A 15,980-nucleotide genomic window follows, 5' to 3' on the forward strand; every position below is an offset into this window, starting at 1 on the left:
TCTGCTCTTTACATCTACAAGCGGCTCGGTTGCTTGAGCTCCGACTCGAAGTGGAGGAATACTCCTCTCGCTTCTCACTTCAAGTCCCAGTTCTGATCTTTTGCTCCCTCTTCCTTCAACGTCAATTGCAAAACCCTTTTTGTTTTTCTTCTCGTTTAAGCTTCACAGCTCCATCTCACTTCGTTCAGCTCATCCCCTCTCTGGTTTCAGTCTCCCTCTTTCCATTTTCTGTTTCTTTCGGCACTCATTAAGCTTGCTCAGCAGTAAGTGAAACTGACAACCCTGAAGATTCTGACACACACAGGCTACAGGGTCATGAGTACAGAGACCAAAACGAGGGAGAGGCGAACTCTGAGAAAAAGGACGACCTTGTAGTTTCATGCTTTTGCAGATTAAAAGTCCAGAACTTATTTGATATTTATTAGCATTTGTCTGAGGATGTTTGCAACCATTTAGACTTTTGACCTCATTAGAATGGTTTGTAGTTGTATCTGGTTAAAAAACAACTGTCAGAATGATAGCAAATGCATATTCTCTGTACAACCTACCAAAGTAATTATGGAATGTTACAACCTAGGCTGAAATTCTTTCCTATTTTCAAAAGGACACTGGAGGTTTGATGATTTTCAAAGCAATTCCAGTGTTGATTTTCTGAGTATGCAAAGGTCACCCCTTCCAACACAACTCTAGCATTACTGCAAAACATGTACGTGTAAATTGAGAGCTAAACATTGACCGACAATGCCACCAGTGAGAGATAAAACCGTACCACATGTGCCACTATTTAAAAAAAGTGTTTTGTCTTTTTACATCAACTGCTTTGTTTGATGTTTAGACACATTAAAAAAAGCCACCTCACTTGGTGTACTTGGGGGGCATTGGTGTATATGTGTAGAAAAGACAATAGTTTTCAACTGTAGCATTGTGCTTGGCACTTTAGTAACACGGCACTACTTAAGTTAGTGGGTCAGTGGATGACTTAGAGGATCTCTGAAATGATTGCAAAGATATTTTGGTTGCCAGCTCATCCATACAGGCTCACAGTGTGTGCATGGCAGCTGCGATGAGACCATACGCTTTTAGGACCCGCTCTGAAGAAAACTGTATTTCTGGTCTTTGTAACCCCTTGTGCTATCCTAGGCACTTTGACGTTGGGACTTGGGTCATCTAGACCCACTAGACAGTGCTCTGAAGCTTTTTTCTTCAATGATTTGTGATCTTCACTGGTGTCCATGGATTACATGAAATCCTCTTCACCTTTATCCACCTTTGTCATGGTAGGGAGAACACATCAATGTAAGGGTGGGGTCATCTAAGATAGCACAAGGGTTAACATGTTCTTATGGCATTTTTGTGATGATGCAGGACATACATAAAGAATATTAAGCTTTGATGAATCAGAAGCAGACGGCAAAAGAACATTTTGAGTCTCTGATTGGTCAAAGCTCAACCCTAGTTTAACTTTCAAATAGTACCCAAAAACAGTTGTGGAAGAATTTTGAATGCGGAAGCCAAAAACACTTATTTATAAAGATATTATGAAATAAATATTTTTGTCTAAAATCTGCTATTATTTACATATCTCCTTCATATTTTCTTAATTATAATGTTCAGTGGCCCTACAAGGAGCTATGAAGTATTAGTGCTAGGACCGGGAAAATTAGTTTTCAAGTTTACGCCATCTTTTATCGTTTCAAATATATGTTAATGACCTTATATTGTTAGTTTAAATAATACATATAGCATCCCTGATATGTTGTGATAGCAATATTTTACTATAAATCTTCAACACAGTATCAAGGTGCACAAAAATATGCAACATTGAGAGTCATTTGGAAAAGGTATTGGGTTATTTACAAACCATCCAAGTCAATTATTGTATAGTAATTGTTAGAAGTCCTTTAATCAACTCAAATATTTAAATTTAAAATAATCGTATAGACCGGTTGCTTTAAAATTCAATTGGTGCATCACCAATCCTGATCAAATAAAGACTAAAATAGGTGTTACGAATAAATAAAAATTAAAAAATATATTTATATAAAAAAAAGGAATGTTTTTTTTTTGTTGATGCCTCCACATAAACATTTTAAAAGCGTTTACATTTTGGATCACAGTGTTTCCATTTTGAGCTAAACTTCACAGACTTCACTTTGGTACCCATAGAAATCTGTAAATATCAGTTTGCATGTATTTATGACAGACTTTAAACATCCTTTTAAGCTTGAATCCAACATAACTGCTTGCAGCGCAGAAAAGATTGTGCAGACACACAGCAATTGGACCATATGCATCTGCACGTTTTGCTGTGCGCTGATACACTGGTGCGCTCCAGCACTTTATTAAATAGCATTACACCCCTGTCGCACACTATTCATCAGCTGCTGAAGTTGCTTATAGGCCCAGATACACCACCCCACGGTGGCAAAATGCATGTAAGTAGCTGTGAATATGTAGGACCCATTCTAGTCAGCGATGCTGTCATTGAGAATGAAAGCTGTTGGACTCAATTTTAATCAATTCTGATGAATTAAAGCAGACAGGAAGTCTTTATGTCCGAGATAAAGAGAAAGGGGTTAGGAAAAGAAAAAGTTCCCTTCATTTTCAAAGAAAAGGAAGTCATGTGGGGATTCTGCACATTAGCTCTGCCTAGATTTGTGATCAGCTCAGCAAGACATACAGGCAGAGCCAACCACTCCTGTCATCTTCCATTAAAAAAATGAGTGCATATGAACTTATGTAAATAGATACATACTTTTCAATGGAAGTGGTCGCTTGAATGTGTGTAGCAGAGAGCAGAAAGGTTGTACTGGTGTATTTTAGGCCACCCCAAACTCTACAAAGTGTAAAAGCTTTGCTCCACTTTGGGGCAACGTTGAATGGATCGTACACAGCAAAAACAGGTCCTCAATAAAGACAATTATGCTCAAAATTTGAAATACAATTCTTTAAATAAGCAAAGAAATCTACCAATTGGGTAAGAAAAATAGTCTTAGGAAGAGTTCCTATTCACTAAGACATGTTTTTAATAAGATTATTTTTCTTTTCGTCTTTTTACTTTTTAAGATTCTGTTTCTAAAGTGTATCTTGACTGGCTTGCAATACAGCCCACCTAGATGGTGATCTCCACTAAAGATCTATAGACTAGAGTTTAAAGTGCATCTATTTCAAAGAAAAAAATAATGATCGTAAAGACATAACCATAAACCCTCATTCATGTATAGATGAATGTTGTAGTGGGGTTAAAGATCCCCTGTGGCAAATCATTCCTCCTTTACTTTAGCTGACTTTAAGTTTCATAATTCATGCTTGGAGGGAAGACTTTCATTTTGTTTTAGAAAGCAGCTCAGTAAAACTCCACTTTAATGGGAGTCCATGTGTGCCACACCTCAAAGCCTTAAGAGGCTATTAATAGGGCCACTAATGGGGTTTAATAGTCATATCAGCATTCAGGTTTTTAAACATGTGGTGAATTTATAATGTTGGAGGGGGCGCTTCTTAATGAAACATAAATACTTTCCAGACCTTTCTTTACTTGGGGTTTATCCTGGTCAAACATCCTTTGGTCATAATTAACCCTTGTGCTATCCTAGGCACTTTAACATTTGGAGTTGGGTCATCTAGACCCACTAGACAGTGCGTTAAAACTTTTTTCTTCAATGATTTGTGATCTTCACTGGTGTCCATGGATTACATGAAATCTTTCCACCTTTATCCACCTTTGTCATGGTAGGGAGAACACGTCAATGTAAGGGTGGGGTCATCTAAGATAGCACAAGGGTTAAACCTTTCTTAGCTTTTCTTTGACAGATTTGATCAAGAATTTTCTTCAGTGTTAATAATTTCACAAATTTGAAGTAAAATTAAACTTTGGAAATGCACTGTTGTGAAGGATTTTTTTTACTGACTTTTCTGTCTTATCGTTTCTTTGCAGTAAATGCCATCCAGGCGTTTGGTAACGGGACAGATGTCGGGGTGGGACGCAGTATGACACCCGTCCAGACCACAACCCTCATCACGACCCCATACCAAAGAAAGCGCGAGCGCATTCCCAACCCCATGGACAACAGCATTAACACAGACAACGGCATCTACCGCTTCTGTGGCAACCTGCAGGTGAGATATCAACCTTCACTGATCTGACCTCGGCCTTTCTGTGTTGTTTGGAATCCCAAACCCTCAGAATGACACGGAAAAGCAACATTAAAGCACTTAAAAAGCTCTTATTTCTATGGAGCCTGTTTTTGCAGTGTGAAAAGAATGTGTGAACATAACCATTAACATTTATGAAGAGTTCCATAATGAGGAAGACTTTGGAAAACTTCTGCAAGTGGACCAGATTTACATATAATTCATTAAGAGAAATTAAATGTTAAATGCCAATAAAGGCATTTCAGTTCTATCCAAATTTATTTATATAGCCCAATATCACAACACAGTTGTCTCAACGGGCTCCACACCAACAATGGTTCACAAACACAGAATCAGTCATAAAATACAAACAAAAGCTAATTGTCAACTAAACTAGACAGACCATGGACATCCCTGCCTCCTTCTCATTGGGTAATTTCTTTTTATTTATTTATCTTTTTTGGGCAGTACACTAGAAACTATATTAATATTACGGTCTAAGAGAGAAAAATAACATGAATTGATCACCATTAAACCTCTTGCTCTTCAAGACTTTCTTAAACACTTTGGTACTGTTTTATCAATGAAGGAATTTAAAATTTGATATTACAGAAAAAGCAGGACTACTCTCATCCAGTGAAGTATTTAACCCACATGACATTAAAAAAGAATAGTTCCTTTGATTTTATTTGTTTCTTTTAATTCCTAAAGTGTGAAATGAAAGCAAAATTTTGACTTTTAGCTTTTTGCCAAGAGTCACTGGTTTTTATTATTCCTATTCCTCTCCTAACACCCACAAATGCTGTCATAAAGTATTCACCATTACAGCATCTGACATTTCCCTATAACTAAGTAATTCACGCATCACAACAGATACAGATGTTATCGTCACTGCATGACTGCATTAAAGCAGGGCACAGTCCCTGTCTACGTCTGTGCTGCCACACAACACTGCTGAGTGACTCCGAGGAAAAAAATGTGATTAAAAGTGTCACTCAAGTTTTGATAAATCATGACTGACATTTTTATTGGTGGTAAAAAGTCTATGAAGGCAGAACAGGCGATAGTTTATTAAAGTGTTTACCCAACAATTTTCTGCATACCTCAGGTGACAGTTTTTGACTTTACACAGTCATGGAATTTTGTTTTAGATTTTCTGGAAACAATTTGTATTCTTTTCCCCTAAAGTGGATTGTCTTTCAAACACTAGAAACAAGTTTAGTTCAAATCTGACAGAGTTCCTTCATCCTTGTATGTTCAATAGGTTTGAATCAATGTTAAATCTAATTTTACTAATTTATTTTTTCCTTTTATCTACAATAATAAATGGCTGGCAAAGTTCAGAAAAGGGAATTTTACAAAATCCTCAAAAATCCTTTAAAATCCAGCTCAAAATAGGTGATTTTATTTTAGGCTGCTGTTTTTCGCACGCATTCACATGCGACTAGCACAAAAAAGGATGAATATTCATGTTGGCTACATGTAATACATGCAGCCAAGATGCCCGCATGTATTTTACCTGCATTCAAGGCTGACATTTTGTTACTGGCCGCTCATATTTCAAATGAAACTTAAAGTTAAAGTCCCATTATCTGTTACACACCTAGGTGTGTGAAATATGTTCCCCGCATTTGATCAGTGGAGCAGTGAGCTGCAGAAACAGTCGCACTTAGGAACTACTGTATTTGGTGGTTTAACTCTAACCGCAACTGGAATCCTAACCTTGACCCTTCTCCTCTGGGTCTGTGCGGCCAAGAAAAAGGTTCAGGGCTGGCCTCACATATTTAAAAAAATTACATACAAATAGACACTTTATTGTCTTTATTTATGTTTTACTAATAAAAAAAGGAAATATTTGTAATAATAAACATGTTTGCCGTTTTCATTGATAAAGGGGTGATTTCCATAAATTACATATTATTCTGTGAAAACTATATAAATGGTGAAACTCCATCTCAGATTCAATACTCCAGTGTGTCTATTTAATAAACACCATGATTATTTTCTGAACCATGAGCTTCTGTGACAACGAATTTATCTAAATTCAATAAGGGAGACTGGGTTTTCTACCTATCATATATTCTCTTTTTTAATCTGAATTTTTTTTTCTGCTCCTGATTCACAATCATTTGAATAAAGAAATACTCAGAAATGCAATTTTATGCTTAATTTTCTTTAAATATTTTCTTCATCATGAGAAAAATTCCACGAGAAAACTTTGAAGACGCAATTTTTATGGGAGTGGGTTTTTAAAGTTTGTCATCTGCTGGTGTTGGTTAACTTTGTTCAACCAGATCAATCTACGGACAACAAACGTTTAACATAAAATTGCCGTGCAATCCATACTTTCCCCTGCTAGACATGCTGATTTTGTTCTTCAGCAGGACTTTGCTCCCACACTAACACTCCTGATTGATTGAGCAGACCTACTCCTCATCAGAATCTCTGAGGTGATCACACCAGACGCAACAATGCAGAGAAGATGAAAGCTGTAACCAAAGCAGCCTGGCCTCATTACTGACCTCATTACATGCAGTATGTTGTAATCACAGCACAAAATATTTCAGCTGAATCAGAAAGGGGTCGCACCAAATGTTTTCTCAAAACTTCTTTTTTGATGTGGAATGACCCAAAAATGCATTATTTGTTTTGGTAGATATGCTAAATCTTTTGCTAAGGCTTGAGTTGAACTTAGCCTGAATCCAAATTCTTCCCTTACGAATTCTCCCTATTCCTCCAATTGTAGCATTTGGAGTGGTAGGGCTGTCTGAAAAGGTTTTTGTAAGGGCTAACCCTTGCAGCAGAGGGATGCTGCACTCTCCGTGTGGCGCTGTGCTTCGGAGGAGAAGTGTATTTCTTCACGTAGGTGAGCTCTGAAGCACAGAAGCTTTAATGAAAATGTAACTAATGACTTTTTTAAAGAAATAAAACCAATGTTGTCATGCATCTTCCTAATGCTAGCAGTTCTACGCTAACGTAGCTGACTACCAACTGTTGATGACGTCATCGATTGGGAGTAACGTCCGAATTCGAAGACCCTATTTTCCATAACTCTCCGTTTGGAGAGCTTAATATAATATACCAGTTGAACGTTGATCACTCAGATTGGGTAGTGATGTATATATATAATGTATGTATGTCCTTTTTTTTCATGGAAGTGCCAATCCTTTGAAAATTATTCATGGAGGAAAAAATACTAACTGTGGTTCGTGCCTGGCTGGAGTTACATGATACAAAGTCTTCATTTATTGGAATAGAGCGGTGAAAGACAAAGCCTGGCGCAAGATTCATTAGATTTGCAAAGCTTTGACATTTTGCACTAAGCCTTCTTCAACTGTCAGTAGTTTGGTGATAATACCGGGTAGCGACAGACCAGTGTGAAGGCCGTATGCTAAAAGCGCATTCAAGAACTTACATTCATTACATGCTCGGTATTTATGTATCATAAGCCTTACAAGTGTGTCCAAGAGAAGACGCCAACAGACTTTAACAGTTTCTGTAAAGGGGTGTTCTGAAGTGTAAGCCCATACAGGCCTGATAGTTGAATGCACACAAATCCTTGATAGATTCAATCCAAGCCCGTGCATACCAAAACACAAAGGAACACTCATCTGCACACATACCCAGTCTAAACTGATAATGAGGCTTGGTTGTGTAGTGATGCATGTGTGCTGTGGGCATGTCAGCTACAACTTGATAAGAGAAAGAGTTGCTGCTCTTAACTAAGTCGCCTGAGTGTGTTTTTGTGTGTACTCAGTTGTGGTTCAGACAGATTGTGTTGTGTGTGTGTTTAAGCATCAAAGAACACTGTGCTTGTATAATGACACAGTTGGGGATGAGCCTGTCAGAAACCCCTTTGTGTCATCTAAGTTCCCCTCTCTCTTTTACACAAACTTTAGTATACAAGCACACAAGAACCAATATAATGAGAACTAAGCCAAGAATCTCTTTTATTCATTTAGTCACTAATGTTACAGAAGAACTCTTTTTCTTAAACTAGAGTGACTGAAAAAGCCCACACGGGACAAACTATTGGCCATAATTTACTGAGATCCCAAATGAAAAGCTCAAAATGGCATTCATAATCAAACAAATCTGTTTGTTTAGGATTTGTGTGCATCAAGGGTGATTGCGCAATAGATAACATAATTAATAAAGTTTAAGGACACAAATGCAACATGAAAAATGCTTGTTGCCAATGCGAATGCAAGTACATATCGCTATTGAATGCTATCTATAGTTTGCTATCAACAGTCTAAGACAAGTGGAACCCTAGCCTCTCCCTGGGACCTCTTCAGAAGGTCATCATTTTCACGCAGCTTCATAATATTATTCCAGTGTTCAAGTCAAGATCAGTGGAAATGAATTTAGTTACCTTTGGTAATCACTTACCAAAGGTAAGTATAAGCAAGAAGTGAGTAATATCTAAGTCACAGGCCTCAGAATAAAAGTACAATATTATACCTACTTTTTTTCACGGCAGACAGTTTAACCCTTGTGCTATCCTAGGCACTTTACCATTGGGAGTTGGGTCATCTAGACCCACTAGACAGTGCGCTGAACCTTTTTTCTTCAATGATTTGTGATCTTCACTGGTGTCCATGAATTACATGAATTCTTTCCACCTTTATCCACCTTTGTCATGGTAGGGAGAACACGTCAATGTAAGGATGGAGTCATCTAAGATAGCACAAGGGTTAAGGATGTTTTCTGATTGTAATATTCCTTCTTGTTTGTCTTTTGTTTCATTGCAGGCTCAGAAATTAAAGTCAAACTCAAGTGATGGCGGGGTCCTCTGTGTGGTAAGCTTTTGGTCCAATTTCAAAGCTTTCAGATTTCACTTGACCCTATAACTGTCAAGTTGCTACTGTCAAGTAGCATGTTTTTTTTTATTCATTTCCTGTGTCTATACTCTTAAATGGTACAAGTGTGAGCAGGAAGACCATACACCACGTCTAAAAAGCGTTTCACTTAAGATCACAAAGTGATCACCGGAGTTATCAAATCATCACAAGTTCTAATCGGACCACACCGTTGGAAGCCTGTGGCCTCCCTCTGACAGCGATGGCCGCAGCCGCCCTCCCTGCCGCCTCTGTAAACTCCTGCTCTTCGTGGTTCCTTTGAGGCTGAAATGGGATCGTTGCTTATCTGTTGGCTTTTAAAGTTCACCGTAAATGTCATTGTGCAATAATAAGGCACTGTTATGCACTGCACTGACATTTAATAGAGGCAGGACCAGGTCTGGGGGAGACAACCCAGCCATCAACTTGCAGCTTTAGAAGTAAACCAAAGAGCAGTTCTGAAGCCTGACGTACTTATATGCACGGCAAACTGAAACACTCACACTCACAAATGACATTTTGGGCATTAAACTTAAACAGTTTTTCAAGAATATATGCTTTTAAATGTCCTGTTTCATACCAAATTAACTTATTTGAGATTTTTTAATATTTGGCAATAATAAAGCCACACGTTGATGTGAAATATGTTTTTCTCCATTGCATTTTCCTGTTAAATAACAAATGTCCCCAAATGCAAGCAACAAATCACTGAAAATAAAACTTCACCAAAGTTTTGCACTTTTTATTACTTTGGCTGGAAAATGTCAGTGAAGAAACTTCCAAGATCAATACCAGTCTAAACTCCTTAACTTGGACCCAACAATTAATTGCAACACACCTTTAAAAGAAGATTCTTAAGAAAATTACTCTTTTACATGAGAACTGTAGGGGAAAATAAAACAAGGCAATTTTAAAATGTTTTTTCAAAAACATTCTCGACTAGGTTGATGGTCAAAAAGAAATGGAATTGTGATTTTTTTTTGGCCAAAGCCTCTAGGCCACACGTGTCAAACTCAAGGCCCGGGGGCCAAATGTGGCCCGCCATGTCATTTTATGTGGCCCGTGAGAGAATTTTTTAATTTCTTAAAAATACAAATTTTCTTTAGTTAATTACATATTATTTATGTGTAGTTGCGGTAATTATTCATTGTTTGGAGGTCTTGTGTGTGTATGCAGACAAAAAGTTACACGTGACTGTGTAATACGTGTTCTTTCTAGCTCAGTTTTATGTTGTTTGTCTTTATTCACTTGGACGGTTTGATCCTTCATTAATGGAGTGATGTAGGTTTTATTAAGCGGACAAAATTTCAAATGATTTATGCTACAGTAACAAGTAAACATATATTTTCTATGCAACTGTAATTGTCCCTTTAAAAAGTTATAATGAATAAATAATGAGTTATTTAACATTAAGGAGTAGTTACATTTATTTTTCATTACATATAGTTACATGTATAAGTTACATTTGGCCCTTTGAGGACAGCCACTATGCTGATGTGGCCCTCGGTGAAAATGAGTTTGACACCCCTGCTCTAGGCTATAAAAAATGCTCAACAACATTTGATTTATAATTAGTCCTGCTCTGTAAAATGTAAAAAAATAAACATAAAATAATTACAGATTTACTAGTTTTTCTAAAAATTTAACAAAGCAATTCTAAAGAAAAATATGAATCAAAGAATTGAATTTTTTTGTCTTGAAACTAGCGGGATCTGCATCATTGTTTCTTTACTGCATTTTCCAAAAAAAATTTTTATCTGTTTTTTTATCTTTGTATTTGGATTAATCCTGGTTATTCTTACTGATGTCAAAGGGATTTTGAGTTAATATGTCTTTTTTTTGGTGCAAATTGCAAACAAGGTTGGGGATTATTTTAAATATGCTTACATCGCTAACTTGTAGCGGTGTCAGACTTTCTTTTACAAGTTGTCAACAAGGTTGGTTTTTCGCGTTGTCACAGTAACATTTTTTTTAATTACTATAAATCTGTTTATTTACAAGTTACAAACAAGGTTGGGAGTTACTTGTATCGTGAAAATTCTAACACGGCTAGTACTATTAATGGTTCAAACATGGCCAATGCATAGTGGTGTCGGACTGTGTTCTTTTTAGTGTGAACTGGGTTATGTTTTAGCGTAGTCACAGTAATGTTCATTTTAGTGATATCAGCTTGTTTTTACATGTTGCAAACAAGGTTGGGTGTTACAACTACTTTGCATACGCTAATGCTTCCAATGTGGCTCACCTGTAGCGTGTTACAAGCAAGTTGCAGTTAATAAAGTCTGACAGACTTATATCTGAGCCTTATAGTTCAGTATGCCTCATATACGACAGTTTCAAAATAGATCGTTCATTGACAATGCGCCAATCCAGTGCACCCTTGAGTGCACAAAATGCAGTAATTGTAAAAAAAAATGTTAAACTTTGTTTTTTAATTAAAAATAAAAATAACCTTAAAAAAAATCCAAAATTTCAAATCTTTAGAAAGCTTGAAACATGGCTCGAATAATCTCTTTAACCTATTTTTCTGCCCCTTAGGATTCTCAGATAGACCGTCCAAGCACATCCAACTCCCTCCTCAAGGACTCGGCTACATCCAGACGGCCCTCAGACCTGAGTTCCCTCGCGCTCCCTGCAGTCTGGTTGTGGTATTGCAGCTTGAGTGCAATCTCCTTTCCGGGCAACTTGTAGCCTTGTTGTCATCATCTACTATGGACTGACACACATTTGTATACAAGAAAAGCAAAACAACAAATGATATCTTTCTCTTCAGTAAAACCTGTTGTATTTTTATTTAATCTTAAATTGAACATTTTTGTTATGTCTTGATTTTATGTAATTTTTTTTTAGGATTAGTCGTTTTTTACTTTTTTCTATTTCTTTTTTTTTTATTATTATTTGTATTGCAGCTTTGTGCTAAAATGGTGATCTGTTATACATGTCCTCCCAGGTTTTGTGTACACGTTGGGTTAGGTAAAATTTTCTGCCTCCGCATCTGCTGCTGATCATGTGGGCAGAGATAGGAAAAGGTTTGAGGCCCACATTCCAATAGACCACAGCGGGTGGGTTCTGGAACACAGTGTAAATTTGCATCAATTTTCAGAGGTGTTTCATCGGATTTCACCCACGCCTGTTTTGTTGGGCTTCTGCTTGAAAGTCATATATATATATATATGACCCTTCGGGCAGCCTTTTGGTGTTTTTTAGTCTCTATGTCCTAAGAAATGCTTTCATTGGCTAAGAGTTTTTTTTTACGTCTTTTTTTTCTGAATGAACTCTTGAAAAGCAAATGGAAAGTTGTAATCTTTTTAACCAAACTTTTGCTCTGACTGAACACTTCCCCGCTAACAAGAGCACACATGGCGGAGACCCATAGCCTCTTATTGCACATTAGCACACACTCAAATAGAATGACACACAAAAGCAGTCTTTCTCCTCCCTGTCCATTTGTGAGAAAGTGGCGGCTCCGTTGTCTCTTTGGATATGTTGTATCTCGCTACAATGAGCCCACAAAAGCAAAAAGATTACCAATTGTAGACTGTGTCCAACCTGTTGACTGTATAGGAGAACTGGATTGAGTGTGTGTGTGACGTCCCATTGAAAATAGCTAACCTCCGATTCCAACAAAATGAAGTTGGCCATTTTTTCGTGATAGGGATACCAGCTTGTTAGAACAAGATGATAGTTGACCAGAATAGTAAGCAGTGATTTGATTTGTGCGAGTCAACATGTCAATGGCAACCAGTCTCACCAATCAGGAGTGAGCTTGTTGGAAGCCCCTACCACTTGAAAGCACGGTCTATAGGAGTCAATGGGATTTCGGCTTCTTGAGACCAGCGGGTACTTCCTATTTGAAACACGAGAGGCGAGGGGTCACTCACTCCAGTTCTCATATACAATCAATGGTTTAACCTCGTGCTACAAAGCTAACAGCTTTCCCTTACTGTATTATTTATGTTTTTTTTATTAAAGTTTGTTGAACTCTGCCAAATGGTTTTAATTGTAACAGTTTCAATTACAGCAGTAATTGAAGTTTTAGTTAGCTGGACTGTTTATTATTTGTCTTTTTTTTAAAGTAGATTTTCAAAGAAGTATGAGTCACCTAAAACGACAATCATTAATCTAAATAAGGCACCTAACTTACTGAATGTTTTTACAACATCTAACAGAGGACTTGTCAAAGAACCCATGCCAAGCAACATTTGAAGGCACTTTGTTGCCAATTCCAAAAAACAACAGGAAAAACAACAATATGTACAAAAAAGTACTTTGTTTTTATTCCTTGATAACCAATTTATTCTGGAATATTTTACATGCCAATTTAATTAACAGTTTAATTAAAGTTTCTTAAAATAAGGATAAAAGCTGTGTAAAGACAAAATGTCTTTGTTTTTAGGATGGTATTAGCAGATAAACATTAATAGAATAATGTTATTTGAAAGCCTATTTAACTCAGTTTGAGGCCACATTAAAACAATTAAAGAACTCTTTTGAAAGAAACCAGATATGCTTTAGGTGTTTGCAAAGTGTTTTCCTCTTTTTAGCTCAGTAATCTATTCAAGAGCCACACTTCAGTTACAACAATAAAAAATATTTAGTAATTTGGTGTTGGGCTTAGAAAAATGATTATCAGATAAGGCTCTTTATTCGTTGGGGTGTGAAACATGGGTATTTGAACAAGTATCTGGTCAAAGTTACAGTTTCTAAAACCAAAATAGGAACATTGAAGGGTTCAAAATAAAGCAAAAGTCTAATAACCCACAAAATGAGTTTGTCTTAGAACCCCTGTGTAAAAGCAGGAAAGTTTTGAACAAACGAAAACAATTTGCTTATTGGTTTACGTACTGTACCCTGGGTAGAAAAAGCCTTCATAGCACAATTATCTAAAAACACAAGGTTTCTTTTCTAATTCATGGTCTTGTTTTGATTTAGTTAAAGTCATTCGAAGCCTTTCTTTTTAATCATTTTTAGGTATTAGTCCCAAACTCTTATACTTTTAGTTATTTAAAAAGTTTTTTTGGTTTTATTCTCTAAGAACTCCTTAAACAGTTCAACTCTCTTTTCTTGTAGATCACTTGGCGTCTTGTTGCCCCAGTAATTTGCGTAGCGATCTGACGAGCCCCGGAAAAGTCAATTTTCCAAGTTTTTAGAAACAGACACCAATTAGATTTAAACTTAAGGGAGATTTAGAAGATTAGCAAAAACAAACACATTTTGATGCTTAGTATCAAACCAAACATTTGATTGTTTGCACACTTTTAATCCAAATAATTTAAGTAACTACTAATAAAATGTGTATAACGCTACACATAAATAGATTATGCTATATGAATTAACTTTAATTTTACTGAAAACAATTTAGATCTCACCTGAATATCTTTTGAGGGATTGAACATTATGACTAATATTTGAGGTTTCTTCATCAAATTTCAACTAAGAACAATTCCACATCAAAATGGAACATTGGAAGGTGTCTATTTTTTAAAAACAGAGAAAAAAAGACCTTTAGAATAGATTTCTAATAGATTGAGTGTCTTTGCCGGGTTGAATAAATTGTTCTTACATGTAGCAAGAACTTTCTATTTGATTTTGTTCTATATTTTTCTCATGGGTTCTTTGACAGCTTAAAGGGAAACTTTAGTTAGATAAACATCCATTTCCATTAGCTTACAAGTTGGGAAACTTGCAGATTCGGATTCCTCTTCACAGATAAGAATCCTTCATCTGGATCTCTGCCACTGCAGCATGTTCAGCTTATCACCTTGGCTGTTTGGAGACCGACAGGAGCATTTTAGACTTGCTGCTTGGGTTCATGTAGCTTCTCAAATCACAGTTAATGTATAGTTGAACTTATTTAACAAGCATAAACATGGTAAACACATTGTATGCACTTGGCTGAAAATTGATTGGACTAACTAAATGTCTGATACGTATTTCAGAGCATTGTGAGCTGTTATTCACATTCAGAGACATTCTAGAAAAGCGGGGATATTGTTGTTTTTTTTTACGACTTAAATGTATATTTCTCCCAGTATGTACATGATCGCATCTGAAAAAAAGGATATCAATATACGTCTCCTATTAGATTTAGGGCTAAACAATGTTTTGTATCATAAGCCCCTAAAGTAACTTTGCTTAAAAATGCTGTTGTTTTTCAGGCTAAGATTAACACTTATTTTTCTACCTTTTATGATTTCTTTATTTAGTTTTAAGGACTTAAACTGAATGAAATAGACCTAATTGCTTGTAACTGCTTTTATTTGACTTCTAAGACAGATAGAAGCTCAGCAAGAAAGAGATTTCTATGCATGATGTTGAATAAGGGAAATATCTTATGTTTCAAGGGAAAAAAAGTAAACAGAACTATGCCTGAAAAGGCTTTTTTATGGTGTATTTTTAGTAAAGTTTGGCAAATGGTAAACCCCCCTTTGCCAATGCAGTTCAAATGGGAAGCAAGAGAGTGGGGATGTCAGTGGATTTATGACAGACTTTACCAAACAGAGACTCAAAAAGTAGGTTTTGATCATTATACTCCAAAACATAAGCTTGGAAAAAAAAAAAGAAAAGAACTATCAGCATAACATGTGGTGACATTAAGTACAAATATGTAACATGTTTGCAATCATTCATCTCCATCTCAACATGGTTTAAAACTGACCAAAATGTTTTTTTCTTATGTTTGTTAATAGGAGATGCAAACTCTATGAAGACATCAGTAAATTCCTAGCTTGTGATCATGTAAAATTTGTTGTACAAAAATTATGATTAAAATCTGTTCCTTCACTCTGACAGATTGTTTGTGTTTATTTTAACTAACAAAGATGGCTAATAAAGAAACAGTCAGTTACAAATAAAGCAAGTTTTATCATTATCTAAGTAGAACATATGTTTTCCAATTAGTCATCGCAGGCGTCTGAATAGGTTTCACTCTACTCTCTCTGTAGTTGGGGCTGACAAACCAACAGGGATTTTTTTTAACGATTCAGGCCATTTCTTTATTGTCATTTT

At 36.3% G+C, this 15,980-nt stretch overlaps 1 protein-coding gene across 2 annotated transcripts in view; it reads left to right on the top strand.

The window, feature by feature from the left end:
* Positions 1 to 15,761, top strand: part of gfra1a (gdnf family receptor alpha 1a) — a 111,244-nt gene extending 95,483 nt beyond the window's left edge. For both annotated transcript variants that reach the window (XM_011484249.3, XM_011484248.3), the window contains 3 exons: positions 3,935 to 4,116; positions 8,886 to 8,933; positions 11,511 to 15,761. In XM_011484249.3, the coding sequence (XP_011482551.1) occupies positions 3,935 to 4,116; positions 8,886 to 8,933; positions 11,511 to 11,663 (383 nt within the window). In that variant the 3' untranslated portion in view covers positions 11,664 to 15,761. The remainder of the gene's footprint in view (positions 1 to 3,934; positions 4,117 to 8,885; positions 8,934 to 11,510) is intronic.
* Positions 15,762 to 15,980: the final 219 nt, after the last annotated feature.

Source organism: Oryzias latipes, chromosome 15 (assembly GCF_053564925.1).
Source record: "Oryzias latipes strain Hd-rR chromosome 15, Olatipes_Hd-rR_3.1".
Classification (NCBI taxonomy): Eukaryota; Metazoa; Chordata; class Actinopteri; order Beloniformes; family Adrianichthyidae; genus Oryzias; species Oryzias latipes.